A 26,896-nucleotide genomic window follows, 5' to 3' on the forward strand; every position below is an offset into this window, starting at 1 on the left:
CAAGACACATCCCGTCGACCCTGCGCAACAGATCACCAGTATCCCGAAGAAAGGAAGGGAGGCTCGACACGAGGGGCTGTAGGTGATAGTCAATCCACTTCTTGACATGATCAAGGAAGTTCCCTCTACCAGAAACGATTGGTCTGCCGGGTGGTGAGGAGATGTTTTTATGTATCTTAGGGAGGAGATACAACGTAGAAACAGTTGGCTCAGGGACCACCAACGCCAATGATAGTTCCTTAGTGATAATGCCGTCCTGGAAGGCCCTTTTCAAGATGGTATCTAACGGAGTACAAAATGCCGAGAAGGGATTATACGTAAGCCTTCTATAGCAAGTTTTATTGTTAAGCTGCCGAAACGCCTCCCTCTCTTACATATTTGTGGGCCACAGGACGACATTACCACCTTTATCGACAGGTTTAATTACCGTATTGGGTAGCCCCTGTAAATATCCCAACCTCCGTCTCTCCTCCCGTGTAAGATTATCATTAACAAGAAATTGCGGTATCTTATATAAATCTTCCATCACCACCCGGACAAACAAGTCGATACTGGGACAGGAAGATAATGGAGGGAACTTCTCAGACAGTGGACGAATGGAGGGTGGGACCTTGCCTCCTTCACCTATGTGTTCACTAGCCAGCTCCTCAAGGATTCTTAGTGCCTCTTGTTCCTCTTCTGTAGGAAATGTGAATTCAAGCTGTTAGTATTAAAGTACCTTTTGAATAACAATGACCTTGCAAAAATGTGCAAATCCTTTATTGTAGTGAATTAATCGAATCCAGAGGTGGGAGCAAACGACAGACCCTTCCCAAGAAGATGTAGATCAGTTTGAGTCAAGGAATGCTGAGTTAAATTAAGCACCTTGTTATCTCTATAAGACCCAGAGAAGGACTTTCTCTTGTAGGGGTGATAAGCATGATCAAGGAGTCTTGTGGCCTCCGTGGTCCCAGCTGTTGTCCCTGATGCAGATGACAGCTCCGAGTGTCCACTTGATGATGAAATAGAAATGTTTGAGCCACTCCTCTGCAAGTTTTGACTATTCCTTTTCCTCCAAAGATAAACCTTGTTGGACTGATAGTCTTTGAGGTCCGTTATATTTAGTCATTTGTGTGTTTTGAATTTTCTTGACCAAATCATCAGTAGACTTCTCTAAACTAGTTTCAAATTGTTGGATTTTCTCAGAGGGACAACCACTACGGACCTCTACCTGTGCAGCATCAATCAGGTCATCAATCTTAGAGGTGTTTAACTCAATCAGAAGTTGCATCAAGGTGGATGAACACATATTACAAGCCTTCTCCCAATTTGCGATAAATGTTACATCATCTATGGGAAATGACGGTATAACCCTAACCCTCAATCCGCTAGGGATCATTCCATTGGTTTTATATTTTTCTAGGAATAGCCGATTCCACCAGAGTCTCAACCGCTTTTCCTTTGATAGTGGGTGCTTGGACTTTTTAGATGTCACCATCAGGCGTGATGTATCTGGTTTTTTACAAACGGATATATTTAAAAAGGAGACGGCTACTAATGCTTTGCTTCTTGCTTCTTCTGGTCATCCTAGGCACATGATTCGCTCTGTGCCAGTGGGACAATTTTTGCGTCTCCGCAGAATATGTTCGTCTGATGGTGACTTTGAATCCAGGGCTGAGGAGCTTAGGCAGCGCTTCCTAACAAGAGGTTATAGTCACAGGACGATTAAGGCGGCATACCATCGAGCCAAACATGCTTCCCGTCATAATCTTCTACAGGTTCTTCTCAAAAAATTAGCATATAGTGTTAAATTTCATTATTTACCATAATGTAATGATTACAATTAAACTGTCATATATTATAGATTCATTATCCACCAACTGAAATTTGTCAGGTCTTTTATTGTTTTAATACTGATGATTTTGGCATACAACTCCTGAAAACCCAAAAAACCTGTCTCAATAAATTAGCATATCAAGAAAAGGTTCTCTAAACGACCTATTACCCTAATCTTCTGAATCAACTAATTAACTCTAAACACATGCAAAAGATACCTGAGGCTTTTAAAAACTCCCTGCCTGGTTCATTACTCAAAACCCCCATCATGGGTAAGACTAGCGACCTGACAGATGTCAAGAAGGCCATCATTGACACCCTCAAGCAAGAGGGTAAGACCCAGAAAGAAATTTCTCAACAAATAGGCTGTTCCCAGAGTGCTGTATCAAGGCACCTCAATGGTAAGTCTGTTGGAAGGAAACAATGTGGCAGAAAACGCTGTACAACGAGAAGAGGTGACCGGACCCTGAGGAAGATTGTGGACTGAGTCTGGTGTGGAAACATCCAGAGCCACCGTGCACAGGCGTGTGCAGGAAATGGGCTACAGGTGCCGCATTCCCCAGGTAAAGCCACTTTTGAACCATAAACAGCGGCAGAAGCGCCTGACCTGGGCTACAGAGAAGCAGCACTGGACTGTTGCTAAGTGGTCCCAAGTACTTTTTTCTGATGAAAGCAAATTTTGCATGTCATTCGGAAATCAAGGTGCCAGAGTCTGGAGGAAGACTGGGGAGAAGGAAATGCCAAAATGCCTGAAGTCCAGTGTCAAGTACCCACAGTCAGTGATGGTGTGGGGTGCCATGTCAGCTGCTGGTGTTGGTCCACTGTGTTTCATCAAGGGTAGGGTCAATGCAGCTAGCTATCAGGAGATTTTGGAGCACTTCATGCTTCCATCGGCTGAAATGCTTTATGGAGATGAAGATTTCATTTTTCAGCACGACCTGGCACCTGCTCACAGTGCCAAAACCACTGGTAAATGGTTTACTGACCATGGTATTACTGTGCTCAATTGGCCTGCCAACTCTCCTGACCTGAACCCCATAGAGAATCTGTGGGATATTGTGAAGAGAAAGTTGAGAGACGCAAGACCCAACACTCTGGATGAGCTTAAGGCCGCTATTGAAGCATCCTGGGCCTCCATAATATCTCAGCAGTGTCACAGGCTGATTGCCTCCATGCCACGCCGCATTGAAGCAGTCATTTCTGCCAAAGGATTCCCGACCAAGTATTGAGTGCATAACTGAACATTATTATTTGATGGTTTTTTTGTTTGTTATTAAAAAACACTTTTATTTGATTGGACGGGTGAAATATGCTAATTTATTGAGACAGGTTTTTTGGGTTATCAGGAGTTGTATGCCAAAATCATCAGTATTAAAACAATAAAAGACCTGACAAATTTCAGTTGGTGGATAATGAATCTATAATATATGAAAGTTTAATTGTAATCATTACATTATGGTAAATAATGAAATTTAACACTATATGCTAATTTTTTGAGAAGGACCTGTATATAACACTGAGTCAAGACGGAAATCTAAGGGAAAGGAGATGACGAGATTTGTTACTACCTTTAGCTCTCGATCTAATAGGGTTTGCTCCATCTTACAAAAGGCATGGCCGATTCTAAAGGTGGATCCTGTGTTAAATAAATTGATCCCCCCTAGACCCGCCATGTCTTTCAGGCGGGCTAAAAATTTGAGAGATCGTCTTGTCTGTGGTCATTATGCCGAACGGCGATACCCACATTTTTGGACAACTTCAATATTAGGGGTGGTTGTGTTCCGTGTGGTAGATGTGTCGCCTGTCCCAATGTTGAACGGTGTACTAGTTTTGCTAACTCTGATGGAACGTATCACGTGTACTACCAGGTACGTGATTTATTATGCTACGTGCCCATGTAACCTTATTTATGTTGGGTTAACAACACGCCAACTAAAGGTGCGGATTCGTGAGCACGTTTTGGGTATTCAGGCGGCAGTCGGTCATGCGGACACTTCCACCCTTAAAACGATACCACGACATTTCAGAGACTTTCACAATTGTGATGGTGCTCTCTTGAGGGTGCGTGGTATTGATGCCCTTAGGATTAACATTCGGGGTGGCGGATTGTCCAAACGTTTGGCTAAACTCGAGACAAGATGGATCTGGGCTCAGAACACTGTTCATCCCGCCGGCCTGAATGAGTGTCTCTCTTTTGCTCCCTTTTTGGGGTCCTCGTGCTGATGCGCGATAGTGGTGTTTCATACTCGGCACTGTTTTTATACTTTTATTAATCCTTTGTATTTTCGATTTTTTTAGTGATGTGTCGTATTTCTGTGGATGTCGTGTTAGTGATTGTGAAGTACACCTTCGTTATCAAGATGAAGTTTTCTTTATCTCTGATATTTGTGTTTTGTTTGTTTATGTTGGTTTTGTTGATTGTGTATAAACTACATGGGCTGTTATGGTGGATTTCTATTTCACATATATGCATATAACAGGTATTGTTTTGATTTTGAATAAATTTTCTGTTGTCTTTGGGCAACTGTTATGTCATTAATGTATTTTGTACATATACAAGCATGTTTTATCCTATTTGTGATTACTGTACTATGATGACCTTATTTGTTGTACATTATATCTTGCTTGTATTATAATATGTAGCGCTGTGTTACATTATTCATCATGGGCTAGCGGTGATACTATACATTATATTAACATTGTTTTATGATTCTGGCTGTTTGCCCATGCTGAAGATGGTTACTGCAGTACTTGCGTTTGTCTGTGACGCTCATATCCTCCCCCGGCGCTGCCCATTGTCTGATGTTTTGGTCACATGGGACCCCATGTGTTCCTGCATCAGCGGTGACGTCAACGCCGGCTGGTAGGCGGGACGTTAAGTCCATTCACTCATACGCACAGCATACCGGTTTGCATACATAAAATAGCCCCGGTGTTCTTTACATCACGCCCCCTGAGGAAGGAAGTGTTTTACTTCCGAAACGCGCGTCGGGGAGGGCGGGAGACTGCACGGATCCCTGTCACACACCACTTGGTATGCTATGTCAGTGTGATGTCTTTATAACTTTATGGTTACTGTTATCCGACTACATGTATTAAATATTTATTGCTGTGACAATAGGGCATTGGTTGCGGTCTCCCACCGCTGTTGCAGTGATATGGTTCACCCCTTGTTTCAGACTCATCCGTGTCTTGTGCCTTTATATATTAATAAACAGTTCTGACATTTGTAATAGTGTTGCGGACGTTTTTCCACTGCTTCTGTTGTGGTGTTTATATGGATGTGTTGATCGGTGACATGAGTGATCTGCCCATCTCTAGTACCTGATTGACACTATTTTGATCAAAATGAGTAAAATTCAACAGGGTGTACCCAATCAGGATGGACCCTAACTCTTGTAGTTCATCGCATTGTAAGGAGAGAACAGTGTTGTCACTTTTGGGGGCGGGGCTAATATCTGTTCACAGCGTTCTTAAAATGCGCACCGCTCTGTCGCCGGCCCGTAACTTCTGATTGGAGCCGACAAGGGAGCACACTGCCTCTGTACACTGAGAAGTATATTGCACAGTAAGAAGGGAGCTTGTACTGCGCATGCGTAGAATTGACAACCAGCGCCCGCTCAGTACAGCAGGGTCTCGCCAAGCCCCTGAATTGGATGTCACTGATGAATCTAAGTTTTAGGGTGGGGACAGAGGTTGTAGTAGTGATGTCTCGTTTGAGTATCCCAGCATGAAATGGGGATTCTCAAAGCGTCATCAAAACGGAAATATATGAGAGAAAAAAAGCAGTCAGATTGCAGTGGGAAGGGTAGGGACTTAATATAAGATCAATATAAATTCAAAGCAACCCTTTTAATGTAAAAAAAAATAAAACAACTTTGCATATGGATCGCACATGGATGACAAGTCAGAAAAATATTGTCCCACTTTTATGACTCGCTATCTTCCAGCACTGACACCAAAAATAAACACGTAGACTGTCTGGTAAGCCATGTTTATTATTCTTTTATGCATACCTTACTTGTTATAGGCTCATACATGTATCACTGCTGCACCTCGTGTCTGAGAATACTATATACGGCAGAAAGAAAAGACTCAAACAAGGTGAGCTTGCATGAGAAGATGTGCAACTCTTTGAAGGCTGAAAAATAATTACAAGAGTTACTGTAGTAGGGGTGAAGGTCAGCCCCCGCCCCAATACCTCCAGTTGTGTTTTAGTAAACACATGAGTGGACGGGTGGATTACCTGTAGCCCTCCCTGGGGAATCGCTCTAGGTTGTCTATTGGTTGCTCCTTTTTCTGGTAGTCTGTCTGGTCTTAATTTTATTGTGACGGGCCTCATCATTATCGGGCTCTTAACCATTTTGATGATTCGATTGATCATCATATGAGGCACAAGATTTAATAGATGCCGATCTAGATCGGGAAGTAGATCCCCCTGTGTATTGGGGTCATGACCAATCTTATGGGTTCCTCCATTTGTACACTCTCAAACTGTTTTCTGGTTATAAGTATCCCTCTGAAATTTTTTTTGTCTCAATGACGGACTTCTATATCAATTTCCTCATTGAGCTAGTTATGGTCTTGTGTGTAACTATCTATTTTTCCTTTCAAGTTAATTGTGGGAGAAAATGCAAAACAAGTGCATCCTGTGGCAATCATGAAAATACTCTAATAGTAGTAATAGCTACTTGTGTCTATAACATTTAGCTAATGAATGTCTCACATTTGGTGGCTAAAGAAGAATTTGGCTCCTAAATTTTTCAGCTTAAAGGGAATCTGTCACCTCAAATTGGCGGGCTATGTAAATGCCCTGTATCCGGTCCGATGGGTGGTGTTTTGTTTTTTCTCCACCCCATCCTTCCCCCGCCGTCTGCAATATTTTCGTGAATTTGAGTAGGTGTCCTCCATAGTTCGCGCGTGCCCAATGCAATCTTGCCATGCGCAGTATGCTTTGCCCAACGGAGGACAAAGCCGAAAAGCGTTACTGCGCATGCGCCGGCACGCTATGTCCCGGAAGTATTTTGCTGTGTTCGGACCGGACACGGGGCATTTACATAGCCTGCCAATTTGAGGTGACAGATTCCCTTTAAGTGCATAAGGTGCCTAGGTTTATTATTTAGTTTTTCTCTTTATTTTCTTCTCACTTGTGTGTTTAAGTTAATTTCTAAAATACCACACTAGTCTGACTAGTAAATAGAGCAGATTTTCCTCTAGATTTCCTTAGCAAAGAAATAAACTGTAAATTTTCTTCTGCCCATTTGTTACTAATTAATATCTTCCACTATAGACCTTTCTAATGGGATATCGGATGCCTTGAAATGTTGACAACTTTATGTGAAATTTAAAGTTATTCCTCTTTTGTTCATTGTGGAGACACGGGGGGTGGCAGGCACCCTGGTCTGCTGTCAGAAACCGTGTGGACCAGAAATCCTCCCACCGAACACCCGCTCTCCTTTCACTGAGGGCGTAACGCTACTCAAACACAGGCTACACACAGAGAAAAGATAATGACCAGCTTAGGAAGTAGTGATAAGCGAGTGTACTCGTTGCTCGGGTGGTCTCCGAGTATTTGTTAGTGTTTGGAGATTGTTTTCATCGCAGCAGCTGAATGATTTACAGCTACTAGACAGCTTGATTCCTTGGCAACCCCCACATGTACTCAGCCTGGCTATGCCTCTGTGTGAATGAAGAGAGAGAGGTTAAACCAAGACATCCAAAGGACCAGAGACAGGACATCATGGTTCCATCACAATGGACACAGATTGGTCATTCTACAGGATGTCAGCTTAGGGGACCTGAGCCTCAGTTGGAAGAATACAGAGCTGCTCCACTGACCATTGCTGAACCATGGATAAGTTTGCAGAAAGCCAGGAATGGGACCTGCCGGGCAGATGGCTCCATGGAGATGTTTGGAGAAGCCAGGTTGTGACCCTCCAGTCAACAGGCCTGCTATCTGAATAAACCGTCATCTTCCTAATAGTGATTAGGAAGCAGTGTGCATCGGGGCCCTTTCTATAAATAGATACAGGTGCCATTGCTGGCATCTGCCTCTACCCAGAAGCCGGGCTCTGTCATCTATAGGTTTACATAATTTGAAAAGAGATTTTATTTTTTTTTTTCCATCAAAAAGTGGTGTAGCAAATCCTCTTTGGACTAGAGTGAGAGTAGAAAGACAGCCCAAAGCACAATTACTTATGGACACATCATGATAAAAAAAATAGCTTTTCATGTGTTCACATGTAGTAAATGGCTGTAACTTTTTCAGAAATTTAAGCAAAATTTGACATCCAATATTCTGACTGAAGTCACAATTCTTTTTTTTGGTCTTGCATTCGTTGCAATTTTTTTGTGCAAATTTTTCAAAACAAGGCACACTATTCATAACATTTTGCATACAGTAAAAAATGGTCTTTTTTTTCTCAACTTTTTTGCGACTGCAGGAAACTCTAAATTCTACCTACAGTGGCAAACACAAAAATTGGCTAACATTAAAAAAGGCACAAATGAAAAGATGATTATTGTGCAAAATAAAAATAAAACAGATACACAGCGATTTCAGACATATCTGTGGCTCAAATGGACTGGGTAAGCAGGACTCTCATTCTCTCCTAGCAGTCATATCACAACTTTGATCACTGAATCACATGACTGTAAATGGATCTCACAGAGCTTAGTTTAAATATTTTTCACTTCTACCTGTTAAGGGTAGCATATTTCACCTGATATTCACATTAGGGATGCGCGGATTGATCCGTGGGGCTCCAAATCATAAGCCAGGTTAGTGCTCTGTAACTGCTGAACGGGACTATCACGAATCTCTAACCTTCTGTAATGCCCAACTTTTGATTAGCCAGGCTGCAGCACTGTGCGTCATGTCACAATCGTGAGCCTTTCCAGCCATAGCTAATGAAAAGCTCTGTCGGGGATCAAGCAAGATTTGTCAGTCTCCCATCCAGCGACTTGACTGATGTACTAGACTGGAGTAATGTGGGTTGCATGACTTGCGAATCACTGTAAAAGTCCCTGGCATGGGGAGGAGCAGAGTAGCTCCATCAGGATGTGAAGAGGGGAATGATAAATGCAGGGACAAGAGACTTCCTGCTTCTATATAGAGCAGAGAAAAGAGAAGAATTAGCTGGGTAGAAAGGCAAAATGAGCAATTGTAAGTACACAGTGCTATATAATATGGTGACTGCAATATAGTACGAGGATCAAAACTTTGATGGGAGGAGTGCTTTTTTAATAACTTGTACGTTACATAGCATTATGTGACAATAATAATAAATAATCTTTATTTTTATATAGCGCTAACATATTCCGCAGCGCTTTACAGTTTGCACACATTATCATCGCTGTCCCCTCTGGGGTTCACAATCTACATTCCCTATCAGTGTGTCTTTGGAATGTGGGAGGAAACCCACGCAAACACGGAGAGAACATACAAACTCTTTGCAGATGTTGTCCTTGGTGGGGTTTGAACCCAGGACGCCAGCGCTGCAAGGCTGCTGTGCTATCCACTGCACCACCGTGCTGCCCGTAAGATGACAATAAGATAAGTAGGGAGTCATAAACAATTTGGTAACTTTTATACTGTAAAAACGATAAAATATACTTCTTATGGATGCTATGGGGTGGAGCTGGGACACGTTTGGTCTGACATTTACCATGTAAAATGTCAGAAATTGGTGTAAATAATGGCATAGATCTATCACTCATAACACGGAGGGCCAAGTGTGCCCCATACTGACTTTCAGGCATGCCCATTCAAGTATGTCTCCCCATAGTTTTTCACATATAGAATGCACAAAATGTTCATTAAAAAGCAATTTTTAATTTTTTTGTTTCCAGATCTGTGTTACATGTATCAATCCAATTCTATATCATTATTAAATGTGCTCTGTAGCAATGAATATATTATTGATGTAGATATTCAGTAGAATGGAAAATAAATCAAAATGGATGTATTGTTGCTTTCATACCCCTCAGAGCCCACCTCGCGCTAGAAACATTTTCTTTGTGAATGTCCAGGTTAAAAACTGTCTCTCTTATAGATGTTGATGAACAGTACACTGGACACTGGAATGTATCTGATTTGTGAGTATTGGGAATCCCAGACTTTTCTGATGTAGGCGAACACTGCAGATGAATAACGGGAAGGACATTCAGACTATGCTTTGGAGGGGAATCCACAATCTCTCCATCCGTCTTGTTCCAATTCACTCCCCAAAGATGAACTCCATGTACAAAGATTCCTTCTTGGGGTGGATCTCGAATCTAGAAAGAAACATGTTGCGGAGGGATTGAGAAATGGCAATGATATGGTATAAATAGAAAACAAGGTACTCGTGATGACAGATGCACATATGGCCGCCTGCACCTGATTGAACAAGAACAGTGACATTGGTAACTTTTGGGCGCATGCCAGCCTGTCCCCCATCTAAAGTGTGGTACCCAGAAGGGTGCCTGTGTAAGCGACACAAACCCGGGGAGCAGCACACACGATTGCTCACGTGCTTTTGTCGGTAGTCATCTTAAGTAAGGGAAATTTGTCATCAGTTGTCAGTAAAATAAATGTCCTATGCCGCTTTAGAGCTGGAATGGGGGACACCATACTGAATAGGAAGAAGGGAGGAGGAGAGACCGGATAAACGTACATAAAACCTAAATGTAATGAAAACAAAGTAAAGGTGGATGTGTAACCAATACACAACACATGGAGCCTGGAGTAGACGTGCACATACCAATACAATAGGATGTAGCAATAGATGAATGTATTATTTAAGGATTGGTGGTAAAATTCAAGATAAGACTTGTGAATAATAAATATCAGAAAGCAAGTGAACATATGTAAAAAACGTGCACGAGGAAAAGTACATGAATACTTTTCTATAATTCATTGATTATCCATAGTCCCTCCAACCCTATCACCGTCCCCACTGTTATGGTATGTTAATGACGTTCGTACACGCATAATATGACATATTAAATGGACCACTACTGTTAACCTTATCGTATGGCCTAAAAGGTCAACAACCGCTCTAGAAATGTAAGCAAGATAGGGAAGCAATATGTCACTGTCCGCACCATAATTACAGCATATAGACGAAAACTACTTAACATGCTCATATTATCATTTTTGCCTGTGTAAATTAATTGTGAGTACAATTTATCTAACAGATTATTAATAGATTATTATTCGAATATAGATCAGCAGAAATGGTCCTGCGGTGCCATCTTGTTCCCATAACTGTTCACTGGCTGGAAGTCAGAAATGTACGTCACAAGAGCTCAATGCAAGTCTATGAGAGCCAGAACGAAGCTCTCGTAGAGATGTATTGAAAAGTGACCTCCAGCTCGATCCGTGAAACACTGGAGCTGACGTTTCTCCAGGAAGTGACGCTGGAAAAGGATGAAGCCGGCAGCAGGTGAGTATGGGACAGGGGCATGCATGCACCACTCCAGTGGTGCAATAAAAATTAGACTGCTGGAGTAGTGCTTTAATAAATACCACGGCTCAGGACACAGAACACAAGCCCTCATACCAAAACCCCCACAATATAACGGCGGAATTGTTTTTTCTCCCATTTTACCACACTTAAAATAAGTATCCTGTTTTTTTCAGTGCACTCAATGGCAGAATTAATGTTATTCCCAAATACAACTACAACCCTCCTAAAAGAAGCCCTCACACAGCTATGTCAGTGGAAAATGAAAAAAGTTATGGAAGGAAGGTTAAAGGGAACCTGTCACCTGAATTTGGTGGGACCAGTTTTGGGTCATATGGGCGGTGTTTTCGGGTGTTTGATTCACCCTTTCCTTACCCGCTGGCTGCATGCTGGCCGCAACATTGGATTGAAGTTCATTCTCTGTCCTCCGGAGTACACGCCTGCGCAAGGCAATCTTGCCTTTCTCTGGCGTGTACTCCGGAGGACAGAGAATGAACTTCAATCCAATATTGCGGCCAGCATGCAGCCAGCGGGTAAGGAAAGGGTGAATCAAACACCTGAAAACCCCGCCCCTATGACCGCAAACCTGTCCCGCCAAATTCAGGTGACAGGTTCCCTTTAAGCAGCAATGAAAAAACACTTACATGGTCTTTGTCCCTTTGAGTCATTTCTGTTGTTAACACTATGGAGTCCACATTCTCAGTTCTCTCTGTGTATCTGCGAATTGCCTCTTGTTTCAGCACAGATAATAGGCCCTTCGGATTACGAAATGCTCCAAGCCAATATATTGGCATTTTTTCACGGCCCTGTTTTTAAAACAGCAAAGAAATTACAAGCAATGTGAACCTGATAGATAAAAGAAGAATCCACTTAACCCTCTGACCTTGATACGTTTTGTGGGTCCGTATTTCATTGTGTATTGAAAAATGATGCTAATATATATTTTTTTTTAAAATGCCCTCTGCTTGATCTGTTCTAGTAAATATCTATCTGCACTGTTCCTCTGTTATTCCTCTGTGAAATTTGAGTGAGTTAACAGCTGGGTTGGAAGGTGCTTCTACAGAGGGGTGACATTGTCCAAAAAGAGTACTAAGGGTACCAAGCCTGGCATGTCAGAATGAGGAGACTTATAAGCCTTGCATGCTCCTTTGATGAATTTATATATGCAAATGATCTCTTCAGAGAGGAAGAGAACTAGAATCTAGCGCCACCTATTGACTTTTAGGATCGCTGCTTCCAATAGGTGGCGCTAGAGTTCTAACTCTTGCTCTCTGAAGAGACAATTTGCATATCCAAAAAGAGTAAGGCTAGGTTCACATTACATTAGTGGCGTCCGTTAGACGGACTACGTTACACAGCGGCATAGCGCGGTGTTTAACGTCGCCATTGACTCCAATGTCGGACGCATCACTAGCGCACGCCCACAATGGTCGTGCGCTAGGGATGTGCCGTTATTGAGTGACGAACCCTGAGACGTGGACTGCAGCGTTTCCGGGTCCGTCACTGCTAGCGCAGATAGAGGTAGCAGATGCTCTATCTGCGCTAGCGTGCTGCCATACCGGCACTTCCGTTTACAGCGGCCCGTTACCGTATGTGTTGAACGGACTGCACTAATGTAATGTGAACCCAGCCTAAGGGCACAAACCTTTGACGATGGGAATATTAACACAAAGTATTTATATTTGTAAGAGGAATAAAAGCAAAAACGCACAGCAGAGTTCTAAGTAATATGCAATCCGTACTGTGCATCTGTTTTTGACCTCTATTTTCATAGATTAGTGTGACGGAGCCCTTAGGTCTCATCCATAGTGTTTGAAATTTACCAGGTTATTTTGCATTTACCTTTTTAAGTACTAAAAATCTGCAATGGATCCCAATCAGAGATTAATATAATTGCAAACATTTAAGACGTATGGACCCTAATCATTCTGCTGCTGATTTTCTGCACCAAGGCTGAAATCTGCAGCATCAATAGATTTGATGATGCCATAAAATCTCGTCCACACCATGCATAAATCTGCAATGTGCTGCCTGGAAAGTATAGTGAAAGAGTATACTAGCAGTGTGCACATACCATGAGCAGCTCAACTCACTGTGAATGGAATTTTAGAAATCGCATTTGTTTTGCTGCTACCATAAAACACTGCATTTTTTCCACAGGTAAAAAAATACAGAAAACTGTTTTTTGTGAACAAGCCCTTATACTCGTCCAGACAAGTTCTCTTTCATAAGCCTAGTGAGTTGAAGGGAAAATTTGCATCTTTATTTAAGGGGGTATAACTTTGGAACAGAGGGGAACAGAAGAAAGAAAAACTTCCAAAATCAGCGGAACAGCGTTGGAGGAGGAGGTACTCAGTTTGAGTTTACTTACAAGTTGAAGCAGCTTCTCAAAGTGTGATATTCTCTGTTGTAAATCTTGTATAAAGTAAGCGACAGTCCAATCAGATGGGCAAGAAAAGTTCCATGCCATATTACACCAGTGTGATGGAGGCTTCTTGTGATACAATTCATGGACAATGGTAACAATGTCCGAATCTGAAAGTTGATCTCCTAAAATTTCAGATGATTCCAGAGAATTTTTTATCATCTTAATGAATAAGAGAAAAAAAATAATTTAGTGGCTGAATCTACAAGTTTCTTTTTGTTTTCCTTCACTTTCTGTATTTAAGTAGGGTACATAGATGTAGTCTTCCTGGTGTATGGTGTGTTATGTAAAAAGGGAAAGCAAATTAAGTTCACCCAATTTAATTTCTTAATTCAACATATTTAAATAACTTGAAATCTTTCCCCCCAGATTTTTAAAATTGCACACAAAGATAATAGTTTTGGACCAATTAATTTGCAATGTTGGGCTATATGCTAGTGCGCATGGATGATTATCCACAGATTTCTGGTCCACGTGGAAAAATAAAATCTCAATCTCACACGTCCTGATTTTACTGGAACTGGGAAAGAAACAATACCAGTGTTGCGTGTCCGTGTGACATACTTGTCCTTGTGTGTGTGCTTTATCTGTGTGCTGTCCATGTGCACTGTCAGTGTGACACGCATCGGAATAGAAAGCAGAATTGAAATTACAGATGTTTAGGTGTTAAAGATTTAGATAAATATGCGGTAAATAGATATCCATGAGATATAGAATTAGTACCTTGCGTGTGTAGCTTACTGTACATGTTAACCTAATAAATAAATGAAAAAAATAACGTGGGATCCCCCCATTTTTGATAATCAGCAAAGGTAAAGCATGACAGCTGTGAGCGGATATTATCAGGCTGGGAAGGTCCGTGGGTATTTGGCTCTTCTCAGCCTAAAAATACCAGCACACAACCGCCCCAGAAGTGGTGCAACACATTAGATACTCCAATTCTGGCGCTTCGCCTTTGCTCTTCCCAATTGCCCTGATGCATTGAGTACCGGGCTAATGGGGCTTGGGGTTGATGTCAGCTGTGAATTGTGAAAAAACATGGGGTTAGTAATGGAGAAGTGTCTATCAGACACCCATTACTAACCCAGTAAGGTCGAGGTCACACGTGCGAGGAATACGGATGAGTGCTATGCGATAAAACATCGCATAGCATTCGGACCAGTATTCATTTATGGGGCAGCTCATATCAGCGTTTTTTTTCTCGGCCATTTTCAACGTGCGTGTGAAATCGCAGCATGCTGCATTGTCACCAGGGCCGGACTGGCCATTTGGCAATTCTGGCAAATGCCAGAAGGGCCAGTCTGGTTGTGGGCTGCCTTGTGTGCTACTTTGTTAACAGAATCAATGTTCTCAAGACACCCATACAGTTAACAGTTGTGACGGAGCACAAAGCCGGTCACTCCGTCACTTACCTCAGCATGCCGTGGGTATAATTAGAAATATTGGTCTTGTAGTAAATCTTCCTTTCCTCCATCCAGGGTAATATTAGTAATATATCCCATCTGGTTATTGCGGACGGGGACAACATGGGCCTGTGTGATTTCAAATGCCAGGGCTGAATTTCATCCCCAGTCCGTACCTGATTGTCACCAACACTCGGCCGAGTCTCGGCTCACTCGCACCCATATAAGCCTATGGGTTCAAGTGAGACAACGCACATCACTTAGATATCATCCGAGTGCGGTGCGATATACACCCACGCCGGCAATGGAGGAGATAGAGAAATTCATTTCTCCGCCTCCTCCGCAGCTGTTCTCTGATCCTCTGACACTTGGCACCCGCTCGCAGCAGAGCAGGAGCCGAGGGTCATTAGCATATTGCATCCGATGCTCTCGCATCCGATGCCATACGCTAGTCTGACCCAGCCTATAAAAAAAAAAAACTACACATAATAAATAAATACTTCATATAAATAAACATTCCACCACACGTTCCGTAAATCACCAATTTATAAAAAAAAAGCCCACACCGATCTGACATGGTCCAGGGAATCCGAGGTAGTCCACAAATGGAAACCTGAAACACCTAAAAAGTGAGAAATAAATACAAGACACTGGTCTGTCGGACCTGTTTTGGAACTTTTTTCTTATAATAAATTGTTGAACGAGGCACAGTGTCTTGTTTTTATTTCTCTTTTGTTTTTCAGGTTTCCATTTGTAGATGTCGGATTCCCAAGACTATGTCAGACTTGCGTGGGATTTATTTATTTTTTTTTTAAATAAATTGGTGAACCAGGGAAAGTGGGGGAAAGTGTTTTTCAACCCCTTTCTGATGTTTGGGGTAATTGTACACTTACGTCGGAATCCCTCCCTTTGATGTGGGCCATCCACCCGTGGCTGTTAACTAGTTAAATTCCGCTGTCAGAGATTGACATTTGCATTTAACTCGCGCTTTCCGGAAGCGTGCTGGAAAATCCCGTCCATCGATGACGTGATTGCGGGTAACCTATGGGTTGACTTGACAACCAGAGGTCTCCAACAGACCTCTATGGTTGTCCTAGCCAGATTGCTATGAGCCGGTGGTCGGCGCTCATAGCAAGTGAGCATTTCTGCTACATACAATAAAGTGCAATAACGGGCGATCAAAATATCGTATCTACACAAAATAATATCAATAAAAGTGTCAGCTCAGTGCTAAAAATATAAGCCCTCACCTAGTCCAAGATCACGAAAAATGTAGACTCTACAGGTCTCGGAAAATGGCATCATTTTTTTCCCCAAAAGTTTTGATTTTTTTTTCACCACTTAGAAACCAAATATGTCTAGGTTGTTTTTTATTTATGAACTTGTAATGAAAAACCAAAAACTGTGTGATTGCACTTTTTTTGCAATTTCACCACACTTGGATTTTTTTTCCCGTTTTCAAGTACACAATATGTTAAAACCAATGGTGTCATTCAAAAGTACAACTTGTCCTGCAAAATACAAGCCCTCACATGGCCATATTGACCAGAAAAATAAAAAAAGTTATGGCTCTGGGAAGAAGAAATAGTGTTATTTTGTGTGTGTTTTTTTTGTTACAAAGTTAGTAATGGGGGTCCACCAGGGCTTGATGTCGGCTGTGTTTTATCACAGTTAACAGCTGAAATCACCCCCCAAGTCAAGTCCAATTTGCCCGATTGCCAACACACCAGGGGAATCGGGAAGAGCGAAAGTAAAGCACCAGAATTGGAGCATCTAATGTAATGCACCACTTCTGGGGCGACTGCAGGCTGGGAAAGACCCAATAGCCAGTGACCTTCCCAGCCTGAGAATATCAGCTAACAGCTGTCTGCTTTACCTTTGCTGTTTATCAAAAATGGGGGGCCCCCCCAAGTCATTGTTTTAATTATTTGAAAACAAGTGATCTATATATTTTTCTAGCCCACGGTCTGTTTCAGTTGTAGTTTTCATTCACACTTCCATGTTTAAACATGTATGTAAAAAAGAAGGCACTGTGTCATCTGTGTTTTGCATCAGTGTGTTCGTTTTTATCATTGGTGTGTCACCTTTTTTTTTTTTTCACGGAAGGATCAAGTAAATGACAAATCTTCTGCTATACTTTGCAATGTTAAACACGAACAGCACATGGATGCCATCGAGGCGCTGTATGTATTTGTCATCAGTGCTACTGGGAAAAAAAGGACATGTGAGTAGCAACATAAATTACCCTGGGTACATGCTGTATCCATGAAAAAAAAATGGATACAACACGTATGTGCAACACGGACATGTGAATGAGGCCTTAGTGAAAACTAAGCAAAAATGTGTACCAAAAAAAAAAGCTTAAGACTTCACATTTACAAATAAGTCTCAGGGTTAAACAAGTGATCTTTATAACCATATATCCGTTTCCAAAGCATTAAATAACAAAAAAAAGACAAATCATAAACACTTGATAATCTACAGTACAGACCAAAAGTTTACACACACCTTCTCATTTTAAAGATTTTTCTGTATTTTCAGGACTATGAAAATTGGACATTCACACTGAAGGCATCAAAACTATGAATTAACACATGTGGAATTATATACTTACAAAAAAGTGTGAAACAACTGAAAATATGTCTTATATTCTAGGTTCTTCAAAGTAGCCACCTTTTGCTTTGAAAGACTGCTTTGCACACTCTTTGCATTCTCTTGATGAGCTTCAAGAGGTAGTCACCAGGAATGGTCTTCCAACAATCTTGAAGGAGTTCCCATAGATGCTTAGAACTTGTTGGCCCTTTTGCCTTCACTCTGCAGTCCATCTCGATTGGGTTCAGGTCTGGTGACTGTGGAGGCCAGGTCATCTGGTGTAGCACCCCATCACTCTCCTTCTTGGTCAAATAGACCTTACAAAGCCTGGAGGTGTGTTTGGGGTCACTGTCCTGTTGAAAAATAAATGATGGTCCAACTAAACGCAAGCCGGATGGAATAGCATGCCACTGCAACATCCTGTGGTAGCCATGCTGGTTCAGTATGCCTTCAATTTTGAATAAATCCCCAACAGTGTCACCAGCAAAGCACCATCATGCCTTCTCTTCCATGCTTCACGGCGGGAACCAGGCATGTAGAGTCCATCCGTTCACCTTTTCTGCGTCGCATAAAGACACGGTGGTTGGAACCAAAGATCTCAAATTTGGACTCATCAGACCAAAGCACAGATTTCCACTGGTCTAATTGGACATTCCTTGTGTTCTTTAGCCCAAACAAGTCTCTTCTGCTTGTTGCCTTTCCTCAGCAGTGGTCTCCTAGCAGCTGTTTTACCATGAAGGCCTGCTGCACAAAGTCTCCTCTTAAGGGCTCATTTCCACTGGCGAGGAAAACGGACGAGTGCAATCCGATAAAAAATCGGATTGCACTCGGACCAATGTTATTCAATAGGTGTCTTTTCATTTGCGATTTTTTTCTCAGCCGAAATCGGACTGAGAAAAAAATCGCAGCAAGCTGCGTATTGCTGCGATTCTCGGACGAGACTCGCCAATGCAAGTCAATGAGTGCGAGAAAAAAATCGCACAGCACTCGCACCATGCGAGTACTGTCCGATTTTTACGCACCGGTGTCCTTTGAAAAGCCGGTAATTCAGCGCGGTGTACAGTAAAATCACACTGACAGGTTAGAATAGAGTAGATATATACACATAGAATAGGTATATATACATATATATATGTCAGTGAGACACCTATATATGTATATTTATATTTAATGCAGCGCTAGATAGCATTAAAGCTGCTAATTCAATTACCGGCTTTTTCTTTCTCCTTCCCATACCCGACATGATATGAGACATGGTTTACATACAGTAAACCATCTCATATCCCCCTTTTTTTTGCATATTCCACACTACTAATGTTAGTAGTGTGTATGTGCAAAATTTCGGCGCTGTAGCTATTAAATTTAAGGGTTAAATGGCGGAAAAAATTGGCGTGGGCTCCCGCGCAATTTTCTCCGCCAGAGCGGTAAAGCCAGTGACTGACGGCAGATATTAATAGCCAGGAGAGAGTCCATGGTTATTGGCCCCCCCGTGGCTAAAAACATCTGCCCCCAGCCACCCCAGAAAAGGCACATCTGGAAGATGCGCCTATTCTGGCACTTGGCCACTCTCTTCCCACTCCCGTGTAGCGGTGGGATATGGGGTAATGAAGGGTTAATGTCACCTTGCTATTGTAAGGTGACATTAAGCCAGGTTAATAATGGAGAGGCGTCAATTATGACACCTATCCATTATTAATCCAATTGTATGAAAGGGTTAAAAAAAACCACATGATTAAAAAGTATTTTAATGAAAGAAACAAACAGGTTGTTTTAATAATTTATTGCTCTCTCAATCCATCAGCAACACCCTCGCTTGGCAAAATAATAAACACACAATATACATACCCTCCGATAAACTGACACGTCCCACGAGGTAATCCATGTGAAGGGGTTAACTAATATTACAGGCAGGAGCTGCGCTAAACCACTCGCTCGTGTCTGTAATCCCCGGGTGCTGAAAGGAAAGCAGAGTTATCTATACTTACATTCAGTCGCGGTGATGCGCCCCTGCTGGATGTTCTCATGAACTGCAGCCTGGGAACTTTTTCCCACGCTCCAGGTCATATGAGGACATCCACCAGAGGGCGCATCACCGCGACTGAAGGTAACTATAGGTCATTGACCTACATTTCCTACATTCCCCGGGGCTTACAAGCACGAGCACAGCTGCATTATAGCAGGGCTCCTGCTTATAAAATATTTTAACCCCTTCAGATGGATTTACATCGTGGGACGTGACAGTTCATCAGAGAGGGTATGCATATTGTGTGTTTGTTATTTTTCCAAGCGAGGGTCATCACATGGATTGAGAGAGCAATAAAATATTAACCCCTTAAGCCCCGAGGGTGGTTTGCACGTTAATGACCGGGCCAATTTTTACAATTCTGACCACTGTCCCTTTATGAGGTTATAACTCTGGAACGCTTCAACGGATCTTGGCGATTCTGACATTGTTTTCTCGTGACATATTGTACTTCATGATAGTGGTAAAATTTCTTCGATATAACTTGAGTTTATTTGTGAAAAAAATGAATATTTGGCAAAAATTTTGAAAATTTCGCAATTTTCCAACTTTTAATTTTTATGCCCTTAAATCACAGACATATGTCATGCAAAATACTTAATAAGTAACATTTCCCACATGTCTACTTTACATCAGCACAATTTTGGAACCAAAATTTTTTTTTGTGACGGAGTTATAAGGGTTAAAAGTTGACCAGCAATTTCTCATTTTTACAACACCATTTTTTTTTTAGGGACCACATCTCATTTGAAGTCATTTTGACGGGTCTATATGATAGAAAATACCCAAGTGTGATACCATTCTAAAAACTGCACCCCTCAAGGTACTCAAAACCAATTTCAAGAAGTTTATTAACCCTTCAGGTGTTTCACAGGAATTTTTGGAATGTTTAAATAAAAATGAACATTTAACTTTTTTTCACACAAAATTTATTTCAGATCCAATTTGTTTTATTTTACCAAGGGTAACAGGAGAAAATAGACCCCCCAATTTGTTGTACAATTTGTCCTGAGTACGCTGATACCCCATATGTGGGGGTAATCCACTGTTTGGGCGCATGGCAGAGCTCGGAAGGAAAGGAGCGCCATTTGACTTTTCAATGCAAAATTGACTGGAATTGAGATGGGACGCCAAGTTGCATTTGGAGAGCCCCTGATGTGCCTAAACATTGAAACCCCCCACAAGTGACACCATTTTGGAAAGTAGACCCCCTAAGGAACTTATCTAGATGTGTGGTGAGCACTTTGACCCAACAAGTGCTTCACAGAAGTTTATAATGCAGAGCGGTAAAAATAAAAAATCATATTTTTTCACAAAAATGATCTTTTCGCCCCCAATTTTTTATTTTCCCAAGAGTAAGAGAAGAAATTGGACCTCAAAAATTGTTGTGCAATTTGTCCTGAGTACGCTGATACCCCATATGTGGGTGTAAACCATTGTTTGGGCGCAGGGCAGAGCTCGGAAGGGAAGGAGCGCCATTTGACTTTTCAATGCAAAATTGACTGGAATTGAGATGGGACGCCATATTGCATTTGGAGAGCCCCTGATGTGCTTAAACATTGAAAACCCCCACAAGTGACACCATTTTGGAAAGTAGACCCCCTAAGGAACTTATCTAGATGTGTGGTGAGCACTTTGACCCAACAAGTGCTTCACAGAAGTTTATAATGCAGAGCCGTAAAAATAAAAAAATCATATTTTTTCACAAAAATGATCTTTTCGCCCCTATGTTTTTATTTCCCCAAGGGTAAGAGAAGAAATTAGACCACAAAAGTTGTTGTGCAATTTGTCCTGAGTACGACGATACCCCATATGTGGGGGTAAACCACTGTTTGGGCGCATAGAAGAGCTCGGAAGGGAAGGAGCGCTATTTTACTTTTCAATGCAAAATTGACTGGAATTAAGATGGGATGCCATGTTGCGTTTGCAGAGCCCCTGATGTGCCTAAACATTGAAACCCCCCACAAGTGACACCATTTTGGAAAGTAGACCCCCTAAGGAACTTATCTAGATGTGTGGTGAGCACTTTGACCCAACAAGTGCTTCACAGAAGTTTATAATGCAGAGCCGTAAAAATAAAAATTCTTTTTTTTTTCACAAAAATGATTTTTAGCCCCCAGTTTTGTATTTTCACAAGGGTATCAGGATAAATTGGACCTCAAAAGTTGTTGTCCAATTTGTCCTGAGTATGCTGATACCCCATATGTGGGGGGGAACCACTGTTTGGGCGCATGACAGAGCTCAGAAGGGAAGGAGCGCCATTTGGAATGCAGACTTAAATGGATTGGTCTGCAGGCGTCACGTTGCATTTGCAGAGCCCCTGATGTACCCAAACAGTACAAACCCCCCACAAGTGACCCCATATTGGAAACTAGACCCCCCAAGGAACTTATCTAGATGTGTTGTGAGAACTTTGAACCCCCAAGTGTTTCACTACAGTTTATAACGCAGAGCCGTGAAAATAAAAATTCTTTTTTTTTTTCACAAAAATGATTTTTTAGCCCCCAGTTTTGTATTTTTACAAGGGTATCAGGATAAATTGGACCCCAAAAGTTGTTGTCCAATTTGTCCTGAGTACGCTGATACCCCATATGTGGGGGGGAACCACTGTTTGGGCGCATGACAGAGCTCGGAAGGGAAGGAGCGCCATTTGGAATGCAGACTTAAATGGATTGGTCTGCAGGCGTCACGTTGCATTTGCAGAGCCCCTGATGTACCCAAATAGTACAAACCCCCCACAAGTGACCCCATATCGGAAACTAGACCCCCCAAGGAACTTATCTAGATGTGTTGTGAGAACTTTGAACCCCCAAGTGTTTCACTACAGTTTACAACGCAGAGCCGTGAAAATAAAAAATCTTTTTTTTCCCACAAAACTTATTTTTTGGCCTCCAGTTTTGTATTTTTCCAAGGGTAGCAGGAGAAATTGGACTCCAAAAGTTGTTGTACAATTTGTCCTGAGTACGCTGATACCCCATATGTGGGGGTAAACCACTGTTTGGGCGCATGGGAGAGCTCGGAAAGGAAGTAGCACCGTTTGACTTTTCAATGCAAAATTGACAGGAATTGAGATGGGACGCCATGTTGCGTTTGGAGAGCCACTGATGTGCCTAAACATTGAAACCCCCCACAAGTGACACCATTTTGGAAAGTAGACCCCCTAAGGAACTTATCTAGATGTGTTTTGAGCGCTTTGACCCACCAAGGGCTTCACAGAAGTTAATAATGCAGAGCCGTAAAAATAAAACAAAAATTTTTTCCCACAAAAATTATTTTTTTAGCCCCCAGTTTTGTATTTTCCCGAGGGTAGCAGGAGAAATTGGACCCCAAAATTTGTTGTCCAAGTTGTCCTGAGTGCGATGATACACCATATGTGGGGAGAACCACTGTTTGGGCGCATGGGAGGGCTCGGAAAGGAAGGAGCGCCATTTGGAATGCAGACTTAGATGGAATGGTCTGCAGGCGTCACATTGCGTTTGCAGAGCCCCTAATGTACCTAAACAGTAGAAACCCCCCACAAGTGACACCATGTTGGAAAGTAGACCCCCTAAGGAACTTATCTAGATGTGTGGTGAGCACTTTGACCCACCAAGGGCTTCACAGAAGTTTATAATGCAGAGCCATAAAAATAAAACAAAAATTTTTTCCCACAAAAATTATTTTTTAGCACCCAGTTTTGTATTTTCCCGAGGGTAACAGGAGAAATTGGACCCCAATTGTTGTTGTCCAATTTGTCCTGAGTGCGCTGATACCCCATATGTGGGGGGGAACCACCGTTTGGACGCATGGAAGGGCTCGGAAGTGAAGGAGCGCCATTTGGAATGCAGACTTAGATGGAATGGTCTGCAGGCGTCACATTGCGTTTGCAGAGCCCCTAATGTATCTAAACAGTAGAAACCCCCCACAAGTGACACCATGTTGGAAAGTAGACCGCCTAAGGAACTTATCTAGATGTTTGGTGAGCGCTTTGACCCACCAAGGGCTTCACAGAAGTTTATAATGCAGAGCCGTAAAAATAAAACTAAAAATTTTTCCCACATAAAATATTTTTCAGCCCCCGGTTTTGTATTTTCCCGAGGGTAACAGGAGAAATTGGACCCCAAAAGTTGTTGTCCAATTTGTCCTGAGTGCGCTGATACCACATATGTGGGGGGAACCACCGTTTGGATGCATGGGAGGGCTCGGAAGGGAAGGAGCGCCATTTGGAATGCAGACTTAGATGGAATGGTCTGCAGGCGTCACATTGCGTTTGCAGAGCCCCTAATGTACCTAAACAGTAGAAGCCCCACACAAGTGACCCCATTTTGGAAACTAGACCCCCCAAGGAACTTGTCTAGATGTGTTGTAAGAACTTTGAACCCCCAAGTGTTTCACTACAGTTTATAAGGCAGAGCCGTGAAAATAAAAAATCTTTGTTTTTCCCACAAAAATTATTTTTTAGCCCCCAGTTTTGTATTTTCCCAGGGGTAACAGGAGAAATTGGACCCCAAAGGTTGTTGTCCTATTTGTCCTGAGTACGCTGATACCCCATATGTTGGGGTAAACCCCTGTTTGGGCACACGGGAGAGCTCGGAAGGGAAGGAGCACTGTTTTACTTTTTCAACGCAGAATTGGCTGGAATTGAGATCGGACGCCATGTTGCGTTTGGAGAGCCCCTGATGTGCCGAAACAGTGGAAACCCCCCAATTATAACTGAAACCCTAATCCAAACACACCCCTAACCCTAATCCCAACAGTAACCCTAACCACACCTCTAACCCTGACACACCCCTAACCCTAATCCCAACCCTATTCCCAACCGTAAATGTAATCCAAACCCTAACCCTAACTTTAGCCCCAACCCTAACTGTAGCCTTAACCCTAGCCCCAACCCTAGCCCTAATGGGAAAATGGAAATAAATACTTTTTTTTTATTTTTCCCTAACTAAGGGGGTGATGAAGGGGGGTTTGATTTACTTTTATAGCGAGTTTTTTAGCGGATTTTTATGATTGGCAGCCGTCACACACTGAAAGACGCTTTTTATTGCAAAAAATATTTTTTGCGTTACCATATTTTGAGAGCTATAATTTTTCCATATTTGAGTCCACAGAGTCATGTGAGATCTTGTTTTTTGCGGGACGAGTTGACGTTTTTATTGGTAACATTTTTGGGCACGTCACATTTTTTGATCGCTTTTTATTCCGATTTTTGTGAGGCAGAATGACCAAAAACCAGCTATTCATGAATTTCTTTTGGGGGAGGCGTTTATACCGTTCCGCGTTTGGTAAAATTGATAAAGCAGTTTTATTCTTCGGGTCAGTACGCTTACAGCGATACCGCATTTATCTCATTTTTTTATGTTTTGGCGCTTTTATACGATAAAAACTATTTTATTGAAAAAATAATTATTTTTGCATCGCTTAATTCTCAGGACTATAACTTTTTTATTTTTTTGCTGATCATGCTGTATGGCGGCTCGTTATTTGCGGGACAAGATGACGCTTTCAGCGGTACCATGGTCATTTATATCAGTCTTTTTGATCGCGTGTTATTCCACTTTTTGTTCGGCGGTATGATAATAAACCGTTGTTTTTTGCCTCGTTTTTTTTTTTTTTTTCTTACGGTGTTTACTGAAGGGGTTAACTAGTGGGCCAGTTTTATAGGTCGGGTCGTTACGGACGCGGCGATACTAAATATGTGTACTTTTATTGGTTTTTTTTATATATTTAGATAAAGAAATGTATTTATGGGAATAATATTTATTTTTTTTTTTCATTATTTTGGAATATTTTTTTTTATTTTTTTTTACACATTTGGAAATTTTTTTTTTAACTTTTTTACTTTGCCCCAGGGGGGGACAATACAGATCGGTGATCTGTCAGTTTGCATAGCACTCTGACAGATCACCGATCTGCGAGAGGTGCAGGCTGCTTCACAGTGCCTGCTCTGAGCAGGCGTCTGTGAAGCCACCTCCCTCCCTGCAGGACCCGGATCCGCGGCCATCTTGGATCCGGGTCTGGAGCAGGCAGGGAGGGAGGTAAGACCCTCGCAGCAACGCGATCACATCGCGTTGCTGCGGGGGGCTCAGGGAAGCCCGCAGGGAGCCCCCTCCCTGCGCGATGCTTCCCTGCACCGCCGGCACATCGCGATCATGTTTGATCGCGGTGTGCCGGGGGTTAATGTGCCGGGGGCGGTCCGTGACCGCTCCTGGCACATAGTGCCGGATGTCAGCTGCGATATGCAGCTGACACCCGGCCGCGATCGGCCGCGCTCCCCCCGTGAGCGCGGCCGATCGCGTATGACGTACTATCCCGTCACCGGGAATTAAGTCCCAGGTCACCTTGACGGGATAGTACGTCATACGGGATTAAGGGGTTAAAACAACCTGTGTGCTTATTTCATTAAAATACTTTTTAATTGTGTGGTTTTTTTTAACCCTTTCATACTATTGGATTAATAATGGATAGGTGTCATAATTGACGCCTCTCCATTATTAATCTGGCTTAATGTCACCTTACAATAGCAAGGTGGCATTAACCCTTCATTACCCCATATCCCACTGCTACACGGGAGTGGGAAGAGAGTGGCCAAGTGCCAGAATAGGCGAATCTTCCAGATGTGCCTTTTCTGGGGTGGCTGGGGGCAGATGTTTTTAGCCACGGGGGGGCCAATAACCGTGGACCCTCTCCTGGCTATTAATATCTGCCCTCAGTCACTGGCTTTACTACTCTGGCGGAGAAAATTGCGCGGGAGCCCACGCCAATTTTTTCCGCGATTTAACCCTTAAATTTAATAGCTACAGCGCCGAAATTTTGCACATACACACTACTAACATTAGTAGTGTGGAATATGCAAAAAAAAGGGGGATATGAGATGGTTTACTGTATGTAAACCATGTCTCATATCCTGTCGGGTTTGTGCAGGAGAAAGAAAAAGCCGGTAATTGAATTAGCGGCTTTAATGCTATCTTGCGCTGCATTAAATATAAATATACATATATAGGTGTCTCACTGACATATATATATATGTATATATACCTATTCTATGTGTATATATCTACTCTATTCTAACCTGTCAGTGTGATTTTACTGTACACAGCACTGATTTGCCGGCTTTTCAAAGGACACCGGTGCGTACAAATCGGACAGTAATACGGATGTAAAACGGATGGTGCGATTAAAAATCGCATTGCACTCGCATTGCACTCGC

The 26,896-nt window shown here is 42.3% G+C and overlaps 1 protein-coding gene across 1 annotated transcript in view; it reads right to left on the bottom strand.

The window, feature by feature from the left end:
• Window positions 1-9,137: 9,137 nt before the first annotated feature.
• LOC143803957 (dynein axonemal heavy chain 5-like) overlaps window positions 9,138-26,896 on the bottom strand; it is a 587,287-nt gene continuing 569,528 nt past the window's right edge. Inside the window, exons 104-106 of the mRNA XM_077281707.1 lie at window positions 13,636-13,851; window positions 11,909-12,070; window positions 9,138-10,092 (exon numbers count right to left, since the gene is read on the bottom strand). Of these exons, the coding sequence (XP_077137822.1) occupies window positions 9,769-10,092; window positions 11,909-12,070; window positions 13,636-13,851 (702 nt within the window). The 3' untranslated portion in view covers window positions 9,138-9,768. The remainder of the gene's footprint in view (window positions 10,093-11,908; window positions 12,071-13,635; window positions 13,852-26,896) is intronic.

The sequence above is a fragment of the Ranitomeya variabilis genome, chromosome 2 (genome assembly GCF_051348905.1).
Source record: "Ranitomeya variabilis isolate aRanVar5 chromosome 2, aRanVar5.hap1, whole genome shotgun sequence".
Classification (NCBI taxonomy): Eukaryota; Metazoa; Chordata; class Amphibia; order Anura; family Dendrobatidae; genus Ranitomeya; species Ranitomeya variabilis.